Here is a 24,000-nt window from a genome sequence, read left to right on the forward strand (position 1 = left end):
CAGAGAGTTCGCTGTTCTCATCAGCTCTAGTGACCCTTGACCTCCCGGTCGGCTATAGAGCTGGTGGGTACCAGACGTCTATGAAAACGTCCGAGCACTTTGCAAACGTGATGTGTTGATAAACTAAGCAGATATTCAAAGTTTGCACAGCTACATTCTCACCTGAAAATATCTTAAAAGTTTATTTTTGGCCCAGAAACATAAACAAGAGTAATATTAAGACTAAGTAGCTGCCGCCATTGTTGGAAACTGGAACTGGCCCTGAAGGGCGAGGGCTATACTGAAACTTATGACGTCTTTATCACAACATGCTGACGATTAACCAGAATGAAACAAAACTGGATGAGGTCTTTGGCTTCGACACGCTGTAAAAACGTGTGATTTGAACATATGCAGTTTGTGATTTGACAAAACTTTATGGCTGCATTGAGACATCGTACGGCACTGCATTAAAAAAAAAAGGTATTGTAGTATTGTACTGATCTCTCCACAACCTTTCATGATATTTTATACTGGATATGTTTACTTTTCAATATCAACTTTAACCTTGTGGAGTAAGAGTGAAGCTCAAACACTTAGCTGACCACGCCCTCCAAGGCCGAGTATAATGCTGTGAAGCCGAAGACAAGAAGTGATTCCCTGGTTGGGTCACTCAGCAACAACTGCAATCGCGCGATTGTGATAACTGGAATGCACATTTCACAGCGCTGTGGAAATCTAAAATCAGGAACGGGCCAAACTCTTTTTTACTCCACTCTGCAGTCTAAATCACCTCGAGCTGTTACTGACATCTTCAGACAAAAGTTATATCTTGAAAACTGTGGACGCTCGAATGCACACAAAAAGACAAAAAGCTAAAAGGGAGCTGTTACAGGTTGTGCTGATTCTACCGTTCATATGGCGTCCCACAGAAAATAGATCATTTTGTTTATTAATGAAGGAAATCAAATAAAAACTGAGCATGACAACAGGAAGCAGAATCTGATGTAAGAACCATATTTTGTATAATTTTATGATGAATCCTTTCTGAGAAGAAGAGGTGCGTCTGACGGCAGACAGGCTCGCTACAAAGTGGGTATATTGACCTGTTGATGTGGGGGTCCTGAAAAGAGTCCAGAGCAGTCTGCCAGCTGAGTCTGTACTTCTCTGAGCCCAACACATCTGAGACCAGATCTAGACACAGAAAAACGATTGAGATGTAAAAACAACTCAAACTGACTGAATAAGAGCAAATACTGTAACAGGAACGACGCCGATTCAAGGATCGCGCCATAACGAGCGTGAGACGTACCTGGTACGAGTCTCATCAGACAGCGTAAAGCTTGTTGTTTGGTGTCATCCTTTTGCTGCTGGCTGCGTTCAAACACCGGGGCAGTTGGCAAAGCTCCACCGGGCCACACAGCCTCCTGGATGACCTGCAGGTACACCACCCAGTACCTGGTACATGTGAGGTTGGACACACTCACATCGAGCCATCTGAAATGAATAGAAATAAAACACAAAGAGCTTTCGGTTAATAGAAACAGTGTGACAGTGTTCACTGTCCCCATGTTAGTGTGTTGGTCCTGAACTGGAGCAACATACAGGTTTGCAAACGCACATCCACCACCTGCTGCCTCTCAGTGACTAAAGTACACCACCAGCCAAAGGTTTGCATACACCTCATCTGATGGTTTTTCTTTATTGTTACTACTTTCTACATTGTAGATACAAACTGAAGACATCAAATATATGAAGATATATGGAGTTATGTATTAATGGTGTTGGGACCATCAGGTTGGTGCACAGCTGACAGCCTCGTTTGGCAACTGTTAGTAGTATTTATTTATTGTCATTGTCAAGAACAATGAAATTGCGTTTGGGGCTTCCATACAACCCAAAAAAAGAAGAAAATAATAAATACCCCTTAAAACCCAAGTGTACATATTTAACCCAGTGTGACTCCAATGCAATAAGACAATCCTTAGCAATAATGTTCGTAGAAATTCAGACAAAGACCTGAGAAACATGACAAAATACAACAATGCAACCCATTCAATATTATTGTACTGTGAGATATGATATCAGATATGATAGTTATCTATTTAAGAAAGAGGGGGGGGGGCAGGAGGGGGAAGAGAATAAAGATATGATGCACCAATGCAGACCAGTTCATTGCTATTAAGAAGTTGGATATGGTTATTGTCCGTGAGAGGGGGGCAGAGAGTTCAGGAGCCTCACAGCCTGTGGATACAGGCTGTTGGCCAGTCTGGATGTTCTGGCCTGTATAGACCTGTACCTTCTCCCTGAGGGCAGCAGATGGAAAAGGTGGCGCGCAGGGTGATGTTGGTCCCGCAGGATACTGTGCACCCTCCTCAGACAGCGAGTGGGGAAGATATTACTGATCTCTGGCAGACTTGTTCCAATAATTCTGCCAGCTTCTTTCACCACCCGCTGGAGTGCTTGCTGATCGGCCTTGGTGCAGCTGGGGAACCACACTAGAAATCCATACGTCAGAACGCTGCTGATGGCACAGTTGTAGAAGTTCAACATCAGAGATCTGGGAATGTGTGCGCTCCGCAGTCTCCTCAGGTAGTAGAGGCGCTGTTGGGCCTTCCGTACAACTGAGGTGATATGGTTGCCCCAGGACAGGTCCTCGGTCACAGTTACCCCCAAGAATTTAAAACTGCTCACCCTCTCCACCGCCTCACTGCCAATGAAGAGAGGCAGATGGTTGTTATGACCCCTCTTCCGGAAATCTACAATGATCTCCTTGGTCTTTTTGGTGTTTAAGACCAAGTTATTGTCGTGGCACCATGACTCTAGTTGTTGCACCTCTGTCCTATAGTTTGTCTCATCATTGTTGGATATAAGTCCGAGCACTGTAGTGTCATCTGCAAACTTAACAATGAGATTGGACGCGCAGGAGGAAATACAGTCATGGGTGAAGAGAGTGTATAGCAGAGGGCTCAGAACACACCCCTGAGGGGCACCGGTGTTGACCACAAGGGTGGAAGAGGTGTTCTTACCCACTCTGACACTCTGTCTACGGTTAGTGAGGAAGTCCACAATCCAGTTGCACAGAGAGGAGTTAAGTCCCAGTTGGTGGAGTTTGGGACGGAGTTTGTATGGCCGGATGGTATTAAAAGCCGAGCTGTAGTCTACAAAGAGGAGCCGTGCATAGGTGTTCCTGTGTTCCAAGTGCTTCAGTAATGTGTGCAGCACTGTGGCGATCGCATCCTCGGTTGACCGGTTCTCCCTGTATGCAAACTGGTGCGAGTCCAGGGATGGTGGAAAAGCAGCTCTGATGTGTTTAATGACCAGTCTCTCCAGGCATTTGGCGGGAATGGGGGTGAGTGCCACAGGTCTGAAATCGTTCAGACATGTGACATTTGACTGTTTTGGGATGGGAACGATGGTTGCTGCTTTGAAACAGGATGGTACCAGTGAACAGGACAACGAGGTGTTATATATAGAGGTGAAGACGTCCGCCAGGTCCGCAGCACAGTCTTTTAGCACCCGGCCCAGCACTCCATCCAGCCCGGCCGCCTTCCTGGTGTTAATACTCCGGAACACACGCCTCAGCTCATGAGTGCTCAGGACCGGAGCAGGGTCGGTTGAGGGGAGAGGGGACAGGACAGGGTCGGTGTTCTCCCTATCAAAACGGGCATAAAAGAGATTTAAATCCTCAGCCAGAGTAGAACTGTCGGCTGAGGGTGATGGTGTTCTTCTTTTGTAGTCCGTGATAGCCCTGATGCCCTCCCAGACCTGCCTTGGGTTTGTGTTGTTCTCAAACCTGGCCTCGATACGCCTCCTGTGCTGCTGCTTGGCAGTCTTGATGCCTCTTCTCAGGTTGGCCCTGGCAGCACTGTATGCCTCCTGGTCCCCGGATTTGAAAGCGTTGTTCCTTGTTCGAATAAGTTGTTGAACTCCGTGTGTCATCCAGGGTGGATTATTAGGGAACACACGGAATCGTTTCCAAGTTGTTACATTGTCCACACAGAAACAGATGTAGTCCAAGACAGTGGAGGTGTAACTGTCCAATGCGACACGATTGTCAGTGTCCTGCACCTTGAATACATCCCAGTCTGTGCAGTGGAAACAGTCCTGAAGCATCGGAATAGCATCCTGCGGCCATGTTCTCACGGTTTTGGTTGTAATCCCAGTGCTCTTGATCTTTTGTGTGTATATTGGGTGTAGCAGAAGGGAGAGATGGTCTGACAGACCCAGGTGGGGATAAGCCTGGGCTCTGTTAGAGTTCATATTATAGCAAACAGCTGAATAAAGGGAAACAACAGCCCATCATTACTTTAAGAACTGAAGGTCAGTCAGTCAGAAAATTGCTAAAACGTTGAATGTGTCCCCAAGTGCAGTCGCATCAAGCACTGCGATGAAACTGGCTCACATGAGGACGCCCAGGAAAGGAAGTGCGAGAGTCCCTCTGCTGCTGAGCCTCAGAAATCGTTAGCAGCAGCTCAGATCAGAGCCCAGATAGATGCTGCACAGAGCTCCAGCAGCAGACACATCTCTGCATGTTCAGAGCAGACTGTGTGAATCAGGCCTTTACGGTCAAACAGCTGCTGAGAAACCACGACTGAGGAAAAGCAACAAGCAGACATGTTTGGACTAAGAAACACAAGGAGTGGACATTAGACCATCTGTGCTTTGGTCTGATGGGTCCAGATCTGAGATCTTTGGCTCCACCTGCCGTGTCTTTGTGCAGAAAAGGTGAACGATGGTCTCTACATGCATGGTTCCCACCGTGAAGCATGGAGGAGGAGGCGTGATGGTGTGGGGGGGCTTTGCTGGTTTCACAGTTGGTGATTTATTCCAAACTGAAGGCACACTGAACCAGCATGGCCACCACAGCATCCTGCAGCCACATGCCATCCCATCATTTATTTTCCAACAGCACAAGGACCCCAAACACACCTCCAGGCTGTGTGAGGCCTCTGTGACCAAGAAGGAGAGTGATGGAGGCCTGGCCTCCACAGCCACCTGACCTGAACCCAGTGGAGCTGGTTTGGGATGAGATGGAGCGCAGAGTGAAGGCAAAAGGACCAACAAACGCTCAGCATCTCTGAACTCCTTCAAGACTGTTGGAAACCATTTCAGGAGACGACCTCATGAAGCTCATGGAGAGAAGGCCAAGGGTGAGCGAAGCAGGAGTCAAAGCAGAAGAATGTAAAATATCAAACATGTTTTGAGTTGTTTCACACTTTTGTGTTTACTACATACTTCCACGTGTGTTCATTCATAGTTTTGATGCCTTCAGTGAGAATCTACAATGCAAACTGTAAAAGAACCCACCCACCACTTTAATCACACTCTAGACCTTGTTTTAACATATGGCATAGAAACTGAACATTTAACAGTGTTTCCTGAAAACCCTCTCCTGTCTGATCATTTCCTGATAACATTTACATTTACAATAATTGATTACACAGCGGTGGAGAGTAGACTTTATCACAGTAGATGTCTTTCTGAAAGCGCTGTAACTAAGTTTAAGAACATAATCCACCCACTGTTATCATCTTCAATGCCCTGTACCATAGGTGTCAAACTCTGGCCCCTAATTCTGGCCAGCCTAATTACATTTGGCCCGCGAAGCCATACCAAATTACTATTAGAGCTGGCCTACTGGTATTATACAGCTAATATATATATTGTTTTGTATTAAGCTTTGCTTGTTCCATATTCAGTTTTCCAGCAAAACTTATTTGAGTCCATAAGAAAAGATTCATTCTTATATCTGGAGGAAGATTTTTTTTTCAATAAATATTAATGTTAGCCCGCGACTTTGTTCCAGTTTTGAATTTTGGCCCACTGTGTATTTGAGTTTGACACCCCTGCCCTGTACCAACACAGAGCAGAGCAGCTATCTGAACGCTACCCCAACAGAGGTCGATTATCTTGTTAATAATTTCACCTCTTCACTACGTACGACTCTGGATACTGTAGCTCCTGTGAAAACTAAGGTCTCTAATCAGAAGTACCTGACTCCGTGGTATAATTCTCCATCACGTAGCCTAAAGCAGATGACTCGTAATCTGGAGAGGAAATGGCGTGTCACAAATTTAGAGGATCATCATTTAGCCTGGAGAAATAGTTTGCTGCTTTATAAGAAAGCCCTCCGCAAAGCCAGAACATCTTACTATTCATCACTGATTGAAGAAAATAAGAACAACCCCAGGTTTCTCTTCAGCTCTGTAGCCAGGCTGACAAAAAGTCAGAGCTCTTTTGAGCCAACAATCCCTTTAACGTTAACTAGTAATGACTTCATGAACTTCTTCACAAATAAAATTTTTATCATTAGAGGAAAAATTACCAATAATCATCCCACAGATGTAATATTATCTACAGCTACTCTTAGTACCATTGATGTTAAGTTAGACTCTTTTTCTCCAATTGATCTTTCTGAGTTAGCTTCAATAATTACTTCCTCCAAACCATCAACGTGTCTTTTAGACCCCATTCCTACAAAACTGCTCAAAGAAGTCCTGCCATTAATTAATTCTTCGATCTTAAATATGATCAACCTATCTCTAATAATCGGCTATGTACCACAGGCCTTCAAGCTAGCTGTAGTTAAACCTTTACTCAAAAAGCATCTCTAGACCCAGCAGTCTTAGCTAATTATAGGCCAATCTCCAACCTTCCTTTCATATCAATCATCCTTGAAAGAGTAGTTGTCAAACAGCTAACAGATCATCTGCAGAGGTTTATTTGAAGAGTTTCAGTCAGGTTTCAGAGCTCATCACAGCACAGAAACAGCTTTAGTGAAGGTTACAAATGATCTTCTTATGGCCTCTGACAGTGGACTCATCTCTGTGCTTGTCCTGCTGGACCTTAGTGCAGCGTTCGATACTGTCGACCATAATATCCTATTAGAGCGATTAGAACATGCTGTAGGTATTACAGGTACTGTGCTGCAGTGGTTTGTATCATATCTATCTAATAGACTCCAGTTTGTGCATGTAAATGGAGAGTCCTCTTCACACACTGAGGTTAATTATGGAGTTCCACAGGGTTCAGTGCTAGGACCAATTCTGTTTACATTATACATGCTTCCCTTAGGCAGCATCATTAGAAGACATAGCATACATTTACACTGCTATGCAGATGACACCCAGCTCTATCTGTCCATGAAGCCAGATAACACACCAATTAGTTAAACTGCAGGAATGTCTTAAAGACATAAAGACCTGGATGGCCGCTAACTTTCTGCTTCTTAATTCAGATCAAACTGAGGTTATTGTACTCGGCCCTGAAAATCTTAGAAATATGGTATCTAACCAGATTCTTACTCTGGATGGCATTACCTTGGCCTCCAGTAACGCTGTGAGGAACCTTGGAGTCATTTTTGACCAGGACATGTCCTTCAAAGCACATATTAAACAAATATGTAAGACTGCTTCTTCCATTTGCACAACATCTCTAAAGTTAGAAATATCCTGTCTCAGAGTGACGCTGAAAAACTAGTTCATGCATTTATTACTTCCAGGCTGGACGACTGTAATTCATTATTATCAGGAAGTCCTAAAAACTCCCTGAAAAGCCTTCAGCTAATCCAAAATGCTGCAGCAAGAGTCCTGACAGGGACTAGAAAGAGAGAGCAGATTTCTCCTGTTTTGGCTTCCTGTTAAATCCAGAATTCAAAATCCTGCTCCTCACATACAAGGTCTTAAATAATCAGGCCCCATCTGATCTTAATGACTTTGTAGTACCATATCACCCTATTAGAGCACTTCGCTCTCGCTCTGCAGGCCTACTTGTTGTTCCTAGAGTATTTAAAAGTAGAATGGGAGGCAGAGCCTTCAGTTTTCAGGCCCCTCTTCTGTGGAACCAGCTTCCAGTTTGGATTCAGGAGACAGACACTATCTCTACTTTCAAGATTAGGCTTCAAACTTTCCTTTTTGCTAAAGCATATAGTTAGGGCTGGACCAGGTGACCCTGAATCCTCCCTTAGTTATGCTGCAATAGACGTAGGCTGCCGGGGGATTCCCATGATGCATTGAGTTTTTCCTTTCCAGTCACCTTTCTCACTCACTATGTGTTAACAGACCTCTCTGCATTGAATCATATCTGTTATTAACCTCTGTCTCTCTTCCACAGCATGTCTTTATCCTGTCTTCCTTCTCTCACCCCAACCAATCACAGCAGATGGCCCCGCCCCTCCCTGAGCCTGGTTCTGCTGGAGGTTTCTTCCTGTTAAAAGGGAGTTTTTCCTTCCCACTGTTGCCAAAGTGCTTGCTCATAGGGGGTCATATGATTGTTGGGTTTTTCTCTGTATCTATGAAGCGCCCTGAGGAGACTTATGTTGTGATTTGGCGCTATATAAATAAAATTGAATTGAATTGAATTCAAAGAGTCATGAAATCAAGAAAAACCATTAAATGAGAAGCTGTGTCCAAACCTTTGACTGGTGCACGTGGAACCAGAACAGCTGGAAATGTAGGCTTGTTTTAATTCCCTTTACATTTTCCACATTGTCCCACAGGTGATAACGACAATGATATGACTCTGGACAGGTTGCCAATCTCAGAGCCAGCCCTTTACATTCACACCTTTGGAGCCACTTAGAGTCAGAAATAACCCTCAGATGGTAAAAGTCCAGAACTTTGTTGCTGTGACTGCACCACTGTGGTATCCCAAATCCCAGATTAATATATCAATGATGATTTTTAACATTTGCCCCAACTACATAAACATGCATCTAACTTCAAGGCCAAATACCAACAGTTGGTTAACCTCCTGACTTCATCAGTTCAATGTTCTGTGACCTCGTCTTCATGCCTGACCTCCCTAATGCTGAAGATCATATCCTCCAACCAGCCAATCCTTTTAAATATAACCAATGCCTAATTGCATTCCCACGCAGATTTGAAGCTCTTTAGGTCATCAGAATAGCCTGGCATAGTCTTGCACTGACAGGTCTCAAACTGATCCCATTTCCCTAAAGCCTTTCACATTACGGCTGCATTTAAGGTCTTGTGATGATTAGATTCAACGGGCTGCGTTTAGCTGGGAGATTCTGACCTCTTTCATTCTGACCTGACCTCTTTAAGACCAAGATTTACCATCAGAGTGGAAACACCATCAGTCACCACCCAGACTCGATGGAGAGGTTATTTAAAGCCAAAGTAAAAGCTAAACACAACATCACAGCGTAGGGCGGATGCCACTGAATGTCCATGTGATAGCTGAGGTTGGAGTAGACAGGTGAAGTTGGATAGCTGAGGTTTAATGAGGTTTAAGTCCTCCTTCACTTGCATTTCAGTTACTACTAAGAATTCCAGGGAACTAACTGTTTGTCCAAACAGACGCTGTTATGCAACATTTATTCTGAACCTCAGAGCTGTGGAAGAAAAGAAAACAGGAATGAGGCCCAAGCACCACAGTGCAGAGCAGCACAGAAACAACGGATGGACGCTGTGCCAGGCATCATGATTTACTCTAATGTCTCGCTGTTTTAAGCCACCAAAAAACATCTCACGAATAACTGTAAAGGGAAAAAAAGCTTCCAACAAGACTCAAGTTACGTCTGTAAGAACTTCAGTTAACTTTGACAGGCCATCAAGTTGCAAACAAAAATGCTAAAACTGCAAATAAATAAGTAAAATATCTTTTGGTATTTTAGGAAATATGTTGTTTCAGTGTTTCTAAGAGTGAAGAACTTTAATTCACAGAAACAACCCAAAGCACTTAATCTAATTCACCACTGAGTCATATACAACAGCACAGAGCCTAAGCACCACATCTGCAGAGGCTGAAGTCCATCACAGCTGACAGCACCCAGGCTGCAGACTGTATAAAGCTCTTGAGTTTAAACAGCACATCGTATCAAGATAAACTGATGAAAGCTGTTATAGTATACACTGAGGGGCACAAGAGACTAGGAGAGTGCACAACATGGATTAGAGGTCTCCAAGTTCTGATGGGAGACGCCACCAAAAGTGGATGAGAACAACTGGGTTGAGGTCCTGTGGGACTTGTCCTGCTGGCCAACCAGCCAGACACAGTGGTGGATGATAGCTCGAATAGATGTGTCATTCCCAGCAGACAGTAACATCAGCAAGAAGGAGCACACAAAGGAAGTACCAGGGGGTGAAGGAACAACTGGAGCAGATGTGGGAGGCAAAGTCCAAAGTGGTAAGAGAGCACTGTGAGCTGTGACCCAAACCCGGACAGCTGGCTGCAGCAGATCCAGGCTTTGTCCAGAAGGCCTCTGGCAGGCGACCTGAGGCTCGAGGAACACCACCACCAGGGGGTGACATATTTTATATTCTTTATACACATCCCCCCTTAATTGTATTAAGTCGAACATAATCAACATCTATCAGTGTCAAATTGTCTGTTTTAATACATTTTGAGAATAGCTGGCTGAAATCTGGAAGTCATGGACATCCCCACAGAGAGGCTTTCTCCTCTGTGAAGCTGCAGATGCTTTCAGTCACCAGCAGCAGAATGAATCAGTGAATGATGTTTTCCAAGGGAACCATGAGGCTGAAAAGGTCTGGTTGCTGAAAAATGTGAATTTATTTCAAACACTTGGAATCCAGTGAACACTTTCAACGTACAGTGCAAAATTCAACACAGGTAATGTAAGCTTAGCCTAGTCCCCAATAACAGAGGGAGGCTGGTTAAAGCTCAGCAAGCGAACACTGATATTCACATAATTAAGACACAACTACAATAAATCACACTTATGAATGCAAAGGGGAAGTCCTACAGTTCCTGACAGATAAATACAGGAACAGCCTGGAGCATGTAATTCATGCCGTGATTTCATGCTGTCGTGCTGTGGTTACTGCACACTTGTAGGAGAAATGTATTTATCACTCCTTTAAGGGCCTGCCATGCTAAAGTGGACGAGCTACAGTAATTGAACACATTTACAGTAAGAGGAAGCAGCGTTTTAAAGCTCGTGCTGTCTGAGGTTTGAGGTAAGAATAAACTGTATCCTCATATAAAAGTTTAGTTTGAATTGCTTGCTGGTCGAGGCAAACGGACTTTTTGTGTTCTTTTTACAAACCAGCATCAAGCTGGAAACATGGCTGGTTCTCATGTTTCTGTGACCTCGCTCCACCGAAGAAAGTTCAGCTGTTTAAATTGTGCTCAAATTCTTCCAGACTTTGAAGCAGAGATGCAGCAAATACAGGGAGTGCAGAATTATTAGGCAAATGAGTATTTTGTCCACATCATCCTCTTCATGCATGTTGTCTTACTCCAAGCTGTATAGGCTCGAAAGCCTACTACCAATTAAGCATATTAGGTGATGTGCATCTCTGTAATGAGAAGGGGTGTGGTCTAATGACATCAACACCCTATATCAGGTGTGCATAATTATTAGGCAACGTCCTTTCCTTTGGCAAAATGGGTCAAAAGAAGGACTTGACAGGCTCAGAAAAGTCAAAAATAGTGAGATATCTTGCAGAGGGATGCAGCATTCTCAAAATTGCAAAGCTTCTGAAGCGTGATCATCGAACAATCAAGCGTTTCATTCAAAATAGTCAACAGGGTCGCAAGAAGCGTGTGGAAAAACCAAGGCGCAAAATAACTGCCCATGAACTGAGAAAAGTCAAGCGTGCAGCTGCCAAGATGCCACTTGCCACCAGTTTGGCCATATTTCAGAGCTGCAACATCACTGGAGTGCCCAAAAGCACAAGGTGTGCAATACTCAGAGACATGGCCAAGGTAAGAAAGGCTGAAAGACGACCACCACTGAACAAGACACACAAGCTGAAACGTCAAGACTGGGCCAAGAAATATCTCAAGACTGGTTTTTCTAAGGTTTTATGGACTGATGAAATGAGAGTGAGTCTTGATGGGCCAGATGGATGGGCCCGTGGCTGGATTGGTAAAGGGCAGAGAGCTCCAGTCCCACTCAGACGCCAGCAAGGTGGAGGTGGAGTACTGGTTTGGGCTGGTATCATCAAAGATGAGCTTGTGGGGCCTTTTCGGGTTGAGGATGGAGTCAAGCTCAACTCCCAGTCCTACTGCCAGTTTCTGGAAGACACCTTCTTCAAGCAGTGGTACAGGAAGAAGTCTGCATCCTTCAAGAAAAACATGATTTTCATGCAGGACAATGCTCCATCACACGCGTCCAAGTACTCCACAGCGTGGCTGCAAGAAAGGGTATAAAAGAAGAAAAACTAATGACATGGCCTCCTTGTTCACCTGATCTGAACCCCATTGGGAACCTGTGGTCCATCATCAAATGTGAGATTTACAAGGAGGGAAAACAGTACACCTCTCTGAACAGTGTCTGGGAGGCTGTGGTTGCTGCTGCACGCAATGTTGATGGTGAACAGATCAAAACACTGACAGAATCCATGGATGGCAGGCTTTTGAGTGTCCTTGCAAAGAAAGGTGGCTATATTGGTCGCTGATTTGTTTTGTTTTTGAATGTCAGAAATGTATATTTGTGAATGTGGAGATGTTATATTGGTTTCACTGGTAAAAATAAATAATTGAAATGGGTATATATTTGTTTTTTGTTAAGTTGCCTAATAATTATGCACAGTAATAGTCACCTGCACACACAGATATCCCCCTAAAATAGCTAAAACTAAAAACAAACTAAAAACTACTTCCAAAAACATTCAGCTTTGATATTAATAAGTTTTTTGGATTCATTGAGAACATGGTTGTTGTTCAATAATAAAATTATTCCTCAAAAATACAACTTGCCTAATAATTCTGCACTCCCTGTAAAATGTGCCTCTTTTTCCAGTTTCAGATTTATCTAAAATCTTACCTTCTGATCTACTATGGTTTATAACTTTTGTCCATTTTCTAGAACAAAAAAAGCTAAATTCTGACTGAACCTGAATTGCAGTGTTTACTGCAGCACACACATCACTGCATCCTGTAAGTTTACAGCTTCTTTGTGTACTTCAAACTGAACTGAGCAAACCATGCTGGAGGTAATACAGCTGACACAGTGATTTTAACTGAAATGACAGAAGCATAAACATTTACTGGCAGAGCTATGAAACTGAAGAAAGTGAGGATGTTAAACTCTCTGAGTAACACAGCAAACAGGTCAGGTGTGAGACCTCTGACCTCTTTGTGTATGAGACTTTGAAGTACACCTTCATCAATGGGGTAATGCATGTAGAGGTGCATGGTTGTAAGTAATAATGCAGCACTCTATGTAGCAGCTGTTGTTTTTAGGGCAATAGCTCCAAAGAAAAAAATCCACATGTTGATTTTTTCAGTGCTTTTGAAAACTGAGCATCAGATAGTAAAGGCAGTAAAATGACTCTGTGTTCAAACATCTAATCTTCTGTTTTCTCTGCAATCAGTTCATGCTAACAGCATCCAGCTGCAACAGCACTAAGGTCAGTACAACACGCACACGGCCTCCTGCTTGTATTTGTATGAACTCAACAGAGGTTAGGGCCTCACAGATGCATGAAGCTACAGAAATGGACAGTGACAAGGATTTGTTTAGCTTTAACAATAATGCATTCGGTAAGCTTCCTCCAGCCAGAGTGAAGGGGGAGTTCACTTTCTACAGACAGTGCAACACATCCTTACTGGAACACAGCCCAGTCTAACCCACAGACTGGAAAAGCAAACAGCTGAGCCGTATGAGTGAGGACAAGCCGATGTTAATTTTGACAAGTGAAAGAGATGATGAATGACTCGTGTGCAGGCTGGCTCAGAGGCTGAGGGGCAGCTTCTTCTCAGACCTCAGCACACTGTTTTTCAGGCCTATTGTATTTAATGAGTGTGTGTTGGCTTGGTTTAGGGTAGCGTGTCTAATTTGTCCCAAACACAGATAATAGCTACAACTAATATTTGATGAGGCTGAAACTAATTTTCATTTCTCTGACACAGTTTTAGTTTTGTAGTCGAGCGTTACCAGGATCCATATTTACATCTTTCCAACTTTGAGCTCACCTCATTAAGAACTGTTATTTCTATAAACCATGAAGCAGAATTGTATTCATATAGCACCAAATCACAACAACAGCTGTCTCAACCCCGACCATCCAACGATGCTCTGTGAGCAAGCACTCAGTGACAGTGAGAAGGAAGAACTCCCTTTTGACAGGAAGAAACCAAATGAGAACCAGACATCAGACTCAGGGAGGGCCAACCATGTTCTGGGTCTGAGGGAAGGGAGACAGGACGAGCGACGGGCTTTGGACGAGCCGGAGTTGGAAACATAACTATGACATTAGTTACAGTTACATTTGTCTCTCAAGTTCTGTCACCGCTGCTGTGACATTTTTATTTTATTTAAATTGAGAGTCAGTCACTACAATCCTGTATTACTACCACATTATTACTGTGGTGATGCACGCTGAACAACAATGCAGGTGAATAATCGTTAAAGGCTGATTCTGTTCATCAGGTGACCTCTTCAGTCTCAGCTGACTGCAGGTTTCCAACAAACAGGACGGTTACACAATGACTGAAACGTCATTAATATGCAAACTGTCATGACCCCTGATCAATAACCATGAGTCCCATTCACACAGAGTGGGGGAATGGCTGCAATCACAGCGTTGTAAGGTGGTGACAGATGGACCCTCAGGCTGCCTCCTCCATCGCTACGTCCACATGAACAGAATCAACCTTTTGGGATGTGGTGATGCATGTTTTCCAAAACTTTATACAGGATGTGACTACTTAACAATTAGACAACAAGCAAACATCTAGGCTGGTAATATTAAAACTCCAGTGATTCCACCAGACAGCACGGTGCTGCAGAGATCAGCACGGTCGCCTCACAGTAAGAAATTATTAGCCATGCATGAAGTTTTGAACCAAAACTGGGTCCCACACAGTGTCTGCACAATACAGTGATTTATGAACATGTGTTCCTTGTCAGGCAAAGAGCATTAAACAAACATTAAACAGCATAAAAACAATAACAGGGCTGCCCTCATTTCTTAACAAATAATAAAGAAAGTCCTTTTCTACACGCAGACTGTAGGACAGGTCTCAGAGGACCTTTGCCCAAATGAGGGCAAATAAAAATGGTTCAGTGTGTGTGAAACTTCAAAAACATAGTGCCCTAGTTGGCATCACACTGTAGTTTGAATGAAGCTGCAGCATTAGGTCCAGAAGCCAAAGTTAACTTCAGACACGTTGCAGATGACCTGCATAAAACATTCCAAGTTTCCAGCCTGCTAATCAGATACGATCAATATAACGACGTGACAATGTTTGAAGTGCTAGGAAAGAATAACTGGCAACAGACTGTCGAGGCCAAGCCGTGAGTTTTATTACAACCGTGGCCGTCCTGCAAACGTGCAATAAAAGCACGAACAACAAGATCCCCGCTTTAACACTCGTACCTACAAAAGGACACCACTCAGTCCAGCACACATGCCAGCTCACAGTCTCCGGCTCGAGGGCTGGACAATTGCTGTGGCAGCAAGTCAGCCAGCTGCAGTGTAGGAGGCAGAGCGGGTCATCTATTAATCAGAAGGTTGGTGGTTTGATGCCTGGCTGCTCCAGTCGGATGCATCCACTGGTGTGACTGTGTTTGTAAGAAGGAGGCGCAGAGCACTGAGTGATCAGAGTAAGAATGGACGGGGTTTTTAGCTTACTCAGACCATTAGGAGCAGAGAGTTGGGAAACATGTTTTTCAGTTTCCTGTTTTGTGCTGGAAATTGGTGGCAGCACAGGAATGACTCCAAAGGTTCCCGTGACCCTAAAATTAAAGGCACTAACATCACATGAGGTTTGACTCATAGTCTTAATGTTTTATTTTGCTTTTATGTCAGGCACTGAAAGTGAATGTGAACAGAGACTGCACAAAGGCGTGAAAGCTGCTCCTACATACAGACCGTCTGATCTCACAGCGAGGCGACGCGTCGGTCATCGTTTGAGCCGCCATCCCTCTAAACTCTGAGCATTAAAGACAAACTTGTCAGGATTTACACAGGACAGACTCGTGATTACCACAGACAGGATGTGGAGTCAGTAATGCCAAATAGACACAATTTAAATGTCTGTGGTCGCAGTGAGCGCATCAGCACTCGCAGAGACAAAGCTGTTATCTTAATTAGCTCCACATGTCTTAGCTGCAGGCTAAAGTACAGTTCTCATGAGCTTCTTTTCAGAGCTAAACACATGGAAACATGAGATACTAAACAAGACAAACACAAACTACTTTGCTGCTCATACCACCACGGAGTTGCACAACACTATCGACGTGCCAGGGGTCCGGGCTGCTTTGCAACGACATCAAATGTGATACATCTTGAACCAAAAGTGTTCTTTTAATTTTATATGAAATATGATTAACATAAACTCATTCCTAATTCATGCTTTCACTTTCCACTAACAGTCTGATAACCTGGTTATTTCTACTCAGAACTACTCTGAACTGAGAGATGGGGACACTGAGGACGGGTCGCCAGTCTGTCTCTGACACTATGGTTGAACTTCAGAATCAGGGAGGATGGCACAGAGAAAGCCGACTATCACTGTCAGCCACTTTGACGATCTTCTGTCCCCAGTGTCACTGAACACAAGCTGAAACAACTATTGCTGGGTAATAAACTCAAATTCTGCAACTTGTGTAGCTGGTGTTGGTGAAGAGTTTGAAACACACAACCAGATGACAGGACTTGACAACAGTGGCAGGTATGCGTGACACTACATTGCCCCACCCGTTCCGCAGGGTTTGAGTGTGTTGATGGGATTTTGGGCCATGCTTTTGGAAGATCAGACACTGATGTGTGATGAGAACGCTGGCGCGCAGTCTTCGCTCTAATTCGTCCCAAAAGCGTTCGATCGGGTTGAGGTCAGGACTCTGTGCAAGCCACTCAAGTTCTTCCACACCAAACTCTGTTTTTATATAATAACATTTGTGAGCAGCTCAAATTCTCTTCCTACCGTACGCATGCAGAGGATGCAGTTCTATACTCCCAGCGCCTTCGCTGGGTGAAGTATGCACAAACAGACTGATTTTGTCAGATTGCTCTTCATTAGTCCTGAATGCTGGCAAAACCAACGTTATGTTGTCTGAAGCTGCCAACAGCGAAACGCTGGAAGGTGGTACCATACAGGTTGCTGACTCATACAAACATCCTGGTATTTGATAGGGATCGACTTTACACATCATGCTGGATAACAAAGCTCAAATGTACATTTTCTGTATAGACTAAAATCACGTTTCTCTGTTGCTTCCTGTAAGCGACTTGTATTAAGCTCGTTTTTATCTCAGTTGGATTTCGGTGATGCCATCCATCGATCGATATTTACCTTGCTGCCCTAAGTTATATAACACGCTTCATGACTCATCACTGCACATGAAACTGTCCAAAATATCTTGGTATGCTGAAGCACTAAGAGTTCCTTTGACCGGAACCAAGTTGCTGAGCCCATCTCCTGAAAACCAACCCGCACCGTAACCCCCCTCCACCAAGCTTTACATTTGGCACAGTGCAGTCAGACAAGCACTGTTGTCCTGGCAAACACCAAACCCAGACTGGTCCAACACACCACTGGACAGAGAAGTGTGATTCGTTGCAAAGAACATGTCTCCACACTGCGTGCTTGACTCCACTGCTTTTTGTTTTGCGTTGCACTTGGTGACATAAGACTTGGATGCAGATGCTCGCCCATGGAAACTCGAAGCTCTCTGGGCACTGCTCTTGAGCTAATCTGAAGGCCACGTGACGTTTGGAGGTCTGTAGCGATCGAGTCTGCAGAAAGACTGGAAAAGAATCCACTGACCCGACGCTGTGATTTTACATGGCAAACTGAATGTGTTGCTGCAGTTTCTAATCACTTCCACTTTATTATAACACCACTAACAGCTGGATCTGGAATAATGAGGACATTTCCTGACTTGTTGCACAGCTGGCATCCCAGTACGATGTCAGACTTTACCTTGGATGGCATTTTGTGTTTGGGGATGTTGGCTACAAATCAAAACTGGCCGTGCATGCTTCACATCTGTTCAGATACATGACCAAAATTACAGAACACGCAGCAAACCTGTTGATTTAGCAGTAGCCAGTATGACTTTGTAAACACCTTTATGCTACTATATCCATAAATGCTGTGCATAAATAAAGATGTAGTATCACTTTTAGTCTGCATTTCTATCTATATCCATGACAGTTGTGAGCGAGGGTTGGCTGCTAACACTAGATAATTAACAGGTCATCGTCGTGAGTAACCTCTAATTTTACCGCAGCTTCTCAGTTTGCAGAGAGCCGGTTTAGGCGAGCACCTGGCTCTGACCTCGGAGCTCTGACTCTATTTGTACTACAGAGGAGTTTAGAGTAAAAGAAACAATGAAAACTTGTAAAGTTTTAAAGGCTCTATCATTGCTGTTGGAGATGCATATCAGGGCAGTTAAGTAAAAGGACATTATGTTGAATGTCTGGGATTAATCGTGATGGTAGAGCTCAGTCACCACATGATTTGCACTGATTTTCCTGCTTCAATGGGCCTCTGGGGAGCTTCCTGAGGAACATTAAACCCATGACTTGGGTTTAATGTCATGACTTTCCACAGCTATACTATGCTGCACCTTTTAAAGTTTATTACCATGTAGGTATTTAACATGTAAAAAAACAAAGTGAATCATATTTCATTCAGCCTGAAAAGTGCACGTCTGTTTCCTTCATCCATTAAAGTATTACTGCTTTTCTCAGAACACTAATACCTCCAACAGTCGAGTGAAAGACTTTGTACTATGTCAGCAGCGTGCTTGTAAAAACATTATAAGTTCAGTGTTAAAGGTGAAAACCCTGAGCTGGACTGCTTCAAGCAGAAGTAGAAGACAACCCAGAAACCTGATCGCACAGTTTTAGTCCTGCTCTCGCTCTTCTACCACAGCTTCTGCCCTCATCAGTCTCTGCTGCAGTGAAACCCTTTGGTCTTTGGTCATGCTCTTCTCTGCGTGACTGCTTTTCTGACACATCACGACCCTCCTTTTTTACTTAAATGATCTCATCTTTGGGGAAAGGGTTTACATGATGATCCATTTCTGCTCTTGAGGATGTTAACCTGTTCCTATACACCATGCCATTCATGGTTACTGACAGCTTTTAGCTTAGGTTACCAAACGAAGACGCTGAGTTTATTGAAAGGTGACATTTAGTTTCAGAAAACTGTTATAGTTAGAGACAAAAACAAATCCTAGCTTTAGACTGACGACCTCGTGACGTCCAGAGGTTACGCTGCACTAATAACTGTGGCCTCGCTCATTTCGTGCACACCTCTGGCCCAGCTCGCAGCCAGCTGTTTCACAGTAACTCTGTTTATAAGAAAACCAAGGAGCAGCTTTCAGTGTCGTCTTTTATTTCACTAAATGGATTCAGAATTTCTGTACGATGAACAAAATGTGAAATATGCCGTGAAGAACATTAGGCCATGGCTATAAGGCAAAACAATCAACAGAATCTGTCCGTGTTCGTGGAGTAGCGCACACAGCCACAGTGCACGCAGCCGTCACACACTAGTGCACGGCGTTCCCTGATGTGATGCGTCTACACACGTCCACTCGAGGCTCGTCACATCAACACCTTCATTCAGGCCACGGTGCTGACTTGCAGCCTTCGGCCCTGCAGTCTGGCTCAGCTTTTCTCTGAGCGCCTGAGTGTGAGCGCACACATGCCAGGCTGCTTTTATTGGGACTGTTGTGGCGCCTCGGTCCCCACGTCTGGTCAAAACAAAGGCATGTAATATCACAGCCTGAGCCAGACTGTCATCACACACGGCCCACAGAGGCTCACACTTTCACAGTTCCATGTGTGTCACAGCAGCGCACACACCGGCCTGCGTGACACGAAGGACAAAGCTGCAGGAGACCAGTTAAAGGGCGCAAGCGTGCACACGCACGTCAGGGTCCGTGTCCACGTTACAGAGATGACACTTTTCCCTTTGGCTCAGCGCTTTCGACCAGTGACGGCTAACAAACGCCAAGTAATTCTATATGAGCGACTGTGGTCTGGTAGAAGCTTACAGCATTACTGCCACCATGAAAACCACCAGAGCTGTTTTCCAGCACTGCTGTCAGACACATGTTTTCAGGGAACATTAAGAGGAAAGTGCCCAAGCAGCGTCTCTGCCACGAGGATTAATGTGGCTTCAGTTAAACAAAACATACTGCACAACCACATTCAAATCACTGTGACACACGTCAGGAGGAATTTGCAATTATGTGCATGTAATCAGCCTCTTCCATCATCCTTCAAACTTCATGCAGATACAGACGTAGGCACAGGTTTGTTCAGGAATGCAGAGAAAGCTGAGCATGAAGCTTTCAGCTGTCAGTTTAGTGGTTGATCTACATTCCCACTCCCACCTACAGCTGTGGGTACCCACTGAAAGAAGCAGACTGCCGGATAAGCGCGTCTGCGCTCAGCCAGAAACACAGCATCTCTGTTCGGTCATTATTGAGGAGCCTTGAGATGAAAGAGCGGCTTCACACTTCGAATGGCTGCAGACTTTATTTCATCCAGTTATTAAAAACAGCTGTTATATTTCCATGTATGTGAATTTGTTTAAATGTGATCGGGTGTAAAAACAACTTAAACTGTTCATGCTAAATTTTTGTTAAGCACCTTGAAGCAAGATGCTTTGAAAACCCTGAGGGACAGGCCGAGCAGCGCTGCACGGCAGGATTCGCTTTAGTAACCATTTAAGGTAAAGACAGAAAAGTACAACCAGGTCCTGTTGGAACTAAAATAAGCCAGAATCTGACAGACGCGTCATTTCTCAAGTATGTCTCTGGACGCAGAAGATCAACTGTGACTTTGGAGCCACATCTCAGGCCACAGGCTCAGGTGAGCGGTGAAAACATGACACCAGGGAAGTGAAGAGGCCGACGGGTCAGGACGTGACTTCATCCTGCTCCTGTCCTTATCTAAGACATGTTGATTCTGCAAACATCCTGACAGCATTTGAACATGCACCTCTCGTCCTCCATCTAACTTGATCAAGAATGTGAACAACAAAGAGACTTTTATTTCCTGCCAAACATGTTTCTAAAGCTAGATGAGGACAAACAGACGAGGAGGCCGGCGAGCTCTGACCGAGGGCACGCTGGGGCTGACGTAGATATCTGATCTGTAATGTCCCAGTGAGACGACCGCATAGTTCAGCAGGAATAGGAGCGTAACATAACACGATATTTGTCGAGAGGGAATAATGTCATGTTGGTGACATGATACAGAGAAAACTTCCAACTTAAACAGTTTGAGATAAAAACAACAGCTGATCCCACAAAGCCTGATTTGTCTTGTGAGTAACGGCCTGTTCATGGATGCCACACCAGAAGCTGACAGACAGCCTGTACGGTCATGTAACGAGCCTCTCTGACATCCCTCACCTACACCAGTATTCTGACATGCGTGGCCACCCCTCTGCCCACCTGCACCTTTTAGCCTGAGCGTGAACTCCCGCTGACACAAGACCTCATCTGTTCACGCCACACCCGCCCCGGGACAGCAGCACAACAGCAAGAACGGCGGACGACTCTGTCGTCTTCTGTGGAAACAACCAGCGGCGTCGAAGAGGCCAATCAGTGGTTTAAACCCGCAGCACTGTCAAAAACAAGCATCTGGTCTTCATGCAGTAATAAGGCATGATGTCGTCTGTTATGATAAAATATGGACTCTGACACAAAGCCAGGCGCGGCGGCCAAAGTCCGAAAGAGTAAATTCTATCAATAACAACGTAGAGTCACAAGTGGAAGAGTGAAAATATCCTCGTCTTCAACACCTGACTCACGACTATTCTCTTACACTCATAATAACCTGGTCTAAATGTGCGCCAATGCACATTTTCACATGTAATAAGTTTAGATTAGAGCGTCTGCACAGTCTTTTTTTGCTCAGTGGCGACACTGCAGCAGATTAATGATGATGCGGGTAAACATAACTGCATTTGGATTGCTCAACACGAGCCAGCAGCATGGCGCTCGAACTATAACGGCGGTGTTGTGGTTTAAGTGCAGCGACACACACGTCTGCTTTTCCAGCTGCAGCAAAAATTAAAAATGTTGCATTTTAAAATGATTTGTTTTATGTGCCTCTGGAAGCCAAACGTGCAAAGATGCATCCATGATGCTCAACAAGTGACAAAGAAGGTGTTATGTAAATCATTCATTAATCAAAATCAGTCGTGCATTTTTAACCTTTGAAACATCTGCAAGACAAGAACGTCACATCTGATGCTTTCTGCTCGTCTTCCTACTTAAGCTGCTATATCAAACACAGATTCATCCACACGAGCACCTTTCCTCACACACTGCTCAGTATCAAAACTTGGGACTGGCACTAAGCAAACACGAGCGTATGGACGCCCTTGAGTGTGGGCACACACCAGGCTCTCTTTCTGTGCCACAGAGGTCCTTCAACATTTGAGGGTGTTGCTCGCGAATGCTCTGAAGCAATCGGCCTGCTCAGAGCAGCCACACAGAGAATTACATCAAACAGACAGAAAAGCCATGATTTTCTTAGCGTCAGAGTTCTGACAGCAAAGTTACGCTTCTGTCCAAATGCCACAGTGTGATCACGGGCTAAATGCTGCAGCAGTCAGCGAGGCCAAACAACTTGTTCACCACGAGTGAAACCCAAGCGGCGCGCTGGATGTCAGAGTGGGATCTCTGGGTATTAGTTAACAGCAGAAGAAGAACCAGAGCGAGCAAACGAAAAAGAGCGTTCGCTGCGACAGCCGCTGACGGGGCTTAAATCCTCCATGCTCCTTTCATCCTCACCTCCATCATCAAGCTGTCAGCGAGGTCTGGTGGTAATGTTCAAATTGTTTATGGAAGTATTAATGAGCTGTTTTAGTAAAAATAAAGAATCGTATTGTATGACAGGTGCAACAGGAGACCGAGGTGAGATGCCACATGCAGTTTGGTGAAGCCAAACGTGTAGTGAGCATATAAGGACGTCCTTCAGACCAATGACAAAGGTCCTGAGAATGGCTAGTGGGCGTGTGTCAAGGAACAAGTACGAGGCTGGAGTGTGCCGACTACAGTCACCTACACAAGAGCTAAAACGTAGTCCAACGGCTTTCTGAGAAAATCTCAGGCCCTTGTTGCATTAGACCCAGTTTTCCTATCACACGTACAGGACTGCCATACTTCCTCCTACTGCAACCTCACATGATTGTACACATTTCTACGCTTCACACAGCTCTCAGTATGTCCTGTTCAGTTTTCTTCCACCTCAGGATGGTCAACTTTTATCTTCACAGCCACATTTAACCAAACAGAACATGGACTACAGACGCCTGCTGCAGACATCTGCACTCGCTGCTATATCACCAGCACATCTAGACACTAACAACAACCTGGCTGCAGCTGAATTTTCCATCCAGACTGCCGTCTAACAGAAAGAGACGATATTCATTTTAAACCGTCCCACTTTCCAGTCCATAAAAATCAGACATCTCCCAAACCAGAGGCTCGCTTGGACCCCATTTATAGCAGAGACGGCTTTTCCAGCCAGACATGTCACACACTCAGAGACCCAGACTGGCCCACTGGATGCTGGCTTCATCACACACACACACACACACCTGGCTGACCTGTGATGAGGTTCCTGCTGCCTCCCACTAAACAGCTATAAAAGTATATAAAAACCTCAGCCAGGTAGGCTCCAGGCATTTCTGCACCTGAGCAGACGTTCATGGCAGCTAGCAGCACTGCACGGTCTTATTGCAAATTCATATGAACAGAGTGCAGTAGATATGTAACAGTTGAATATTTCTGTCCCAGTCTCTGAACATCATTTTTAAACGTTGGTCAACAGTGAATAACTGAAAGATTGAGACAGAATCCCAAGCATGAGCTGGACAGGCGATGCAGTGCAACTATGTGTATAATGAAGTTAGAAGAACCAAAGGTCTCCTGTTCTCTCACATCTCTGCTCTTTGTTACTCTCTAACCTATTCACTCACCCGGGGAGCGCAGCAGAGCGGGGATGCTGTTGACAGCAGAGTAACACACTGTCACAAAGCCTGCAACGACCAGAAGTGCAACACGACCACACGCTGTAAGCAAGTTTCAGACCCCTGCTCCTT

At 44.6% G+C, this 24,000-nt stretch overlaps 1 protein-coding gene across 4 annotated transcripts in view; it reads right to left on the bottom strand.

The window, feature by feature from the left end:
* Positions 1–24,000, bottom strand: part of LOC146618188 (sorting nexin-19-like) — a 52,235-nt gene that overhangs the window by 8,876 nt on the left and 19,359 nt on the right. For 3 of the 4 annotated variants that reach the window (XM_085371384.1, XM_085371383.1, XM_085371382.1), the window contains exons 12-13: positions 1,292–1,476; positions 858–1,173 (exon numbers count right to left, since the gene is read on the bottom strand). In XM_085371384.1, coding sequence (XP_085227510.1) covers positions 932–1,173; positions 1,292–1,476 — 427 coding nt within the window. In that variant the 3' untranslated portion in view covers positions 858–931. Of the gene's footprint in view, positions 1–857; positions 1,174–1,291; positions 1,477–24,000 lie in introns of those variants that run through there. The other variant, XM_085371385.1, reaches the window with a different exon arrangement.

The sequence above is a fragment of the Diplotaxodon limnothrissa genome, linkage group LG14, assembly GCF_057381915.1.
Source record: "Diplotaxodon limnothrissa isolate DT_005_m linkage group LG14, D_limnothrissa_male_GT1.1, whole genome shotgun sequence".
Classification (NCBI taxonomy): Eukaryota; Metazoa; Chordata; class Actinopteri; order Cichliformes; family Cichlidae; genus Diplotaxodon; species Diplotaxodon limnothrissa.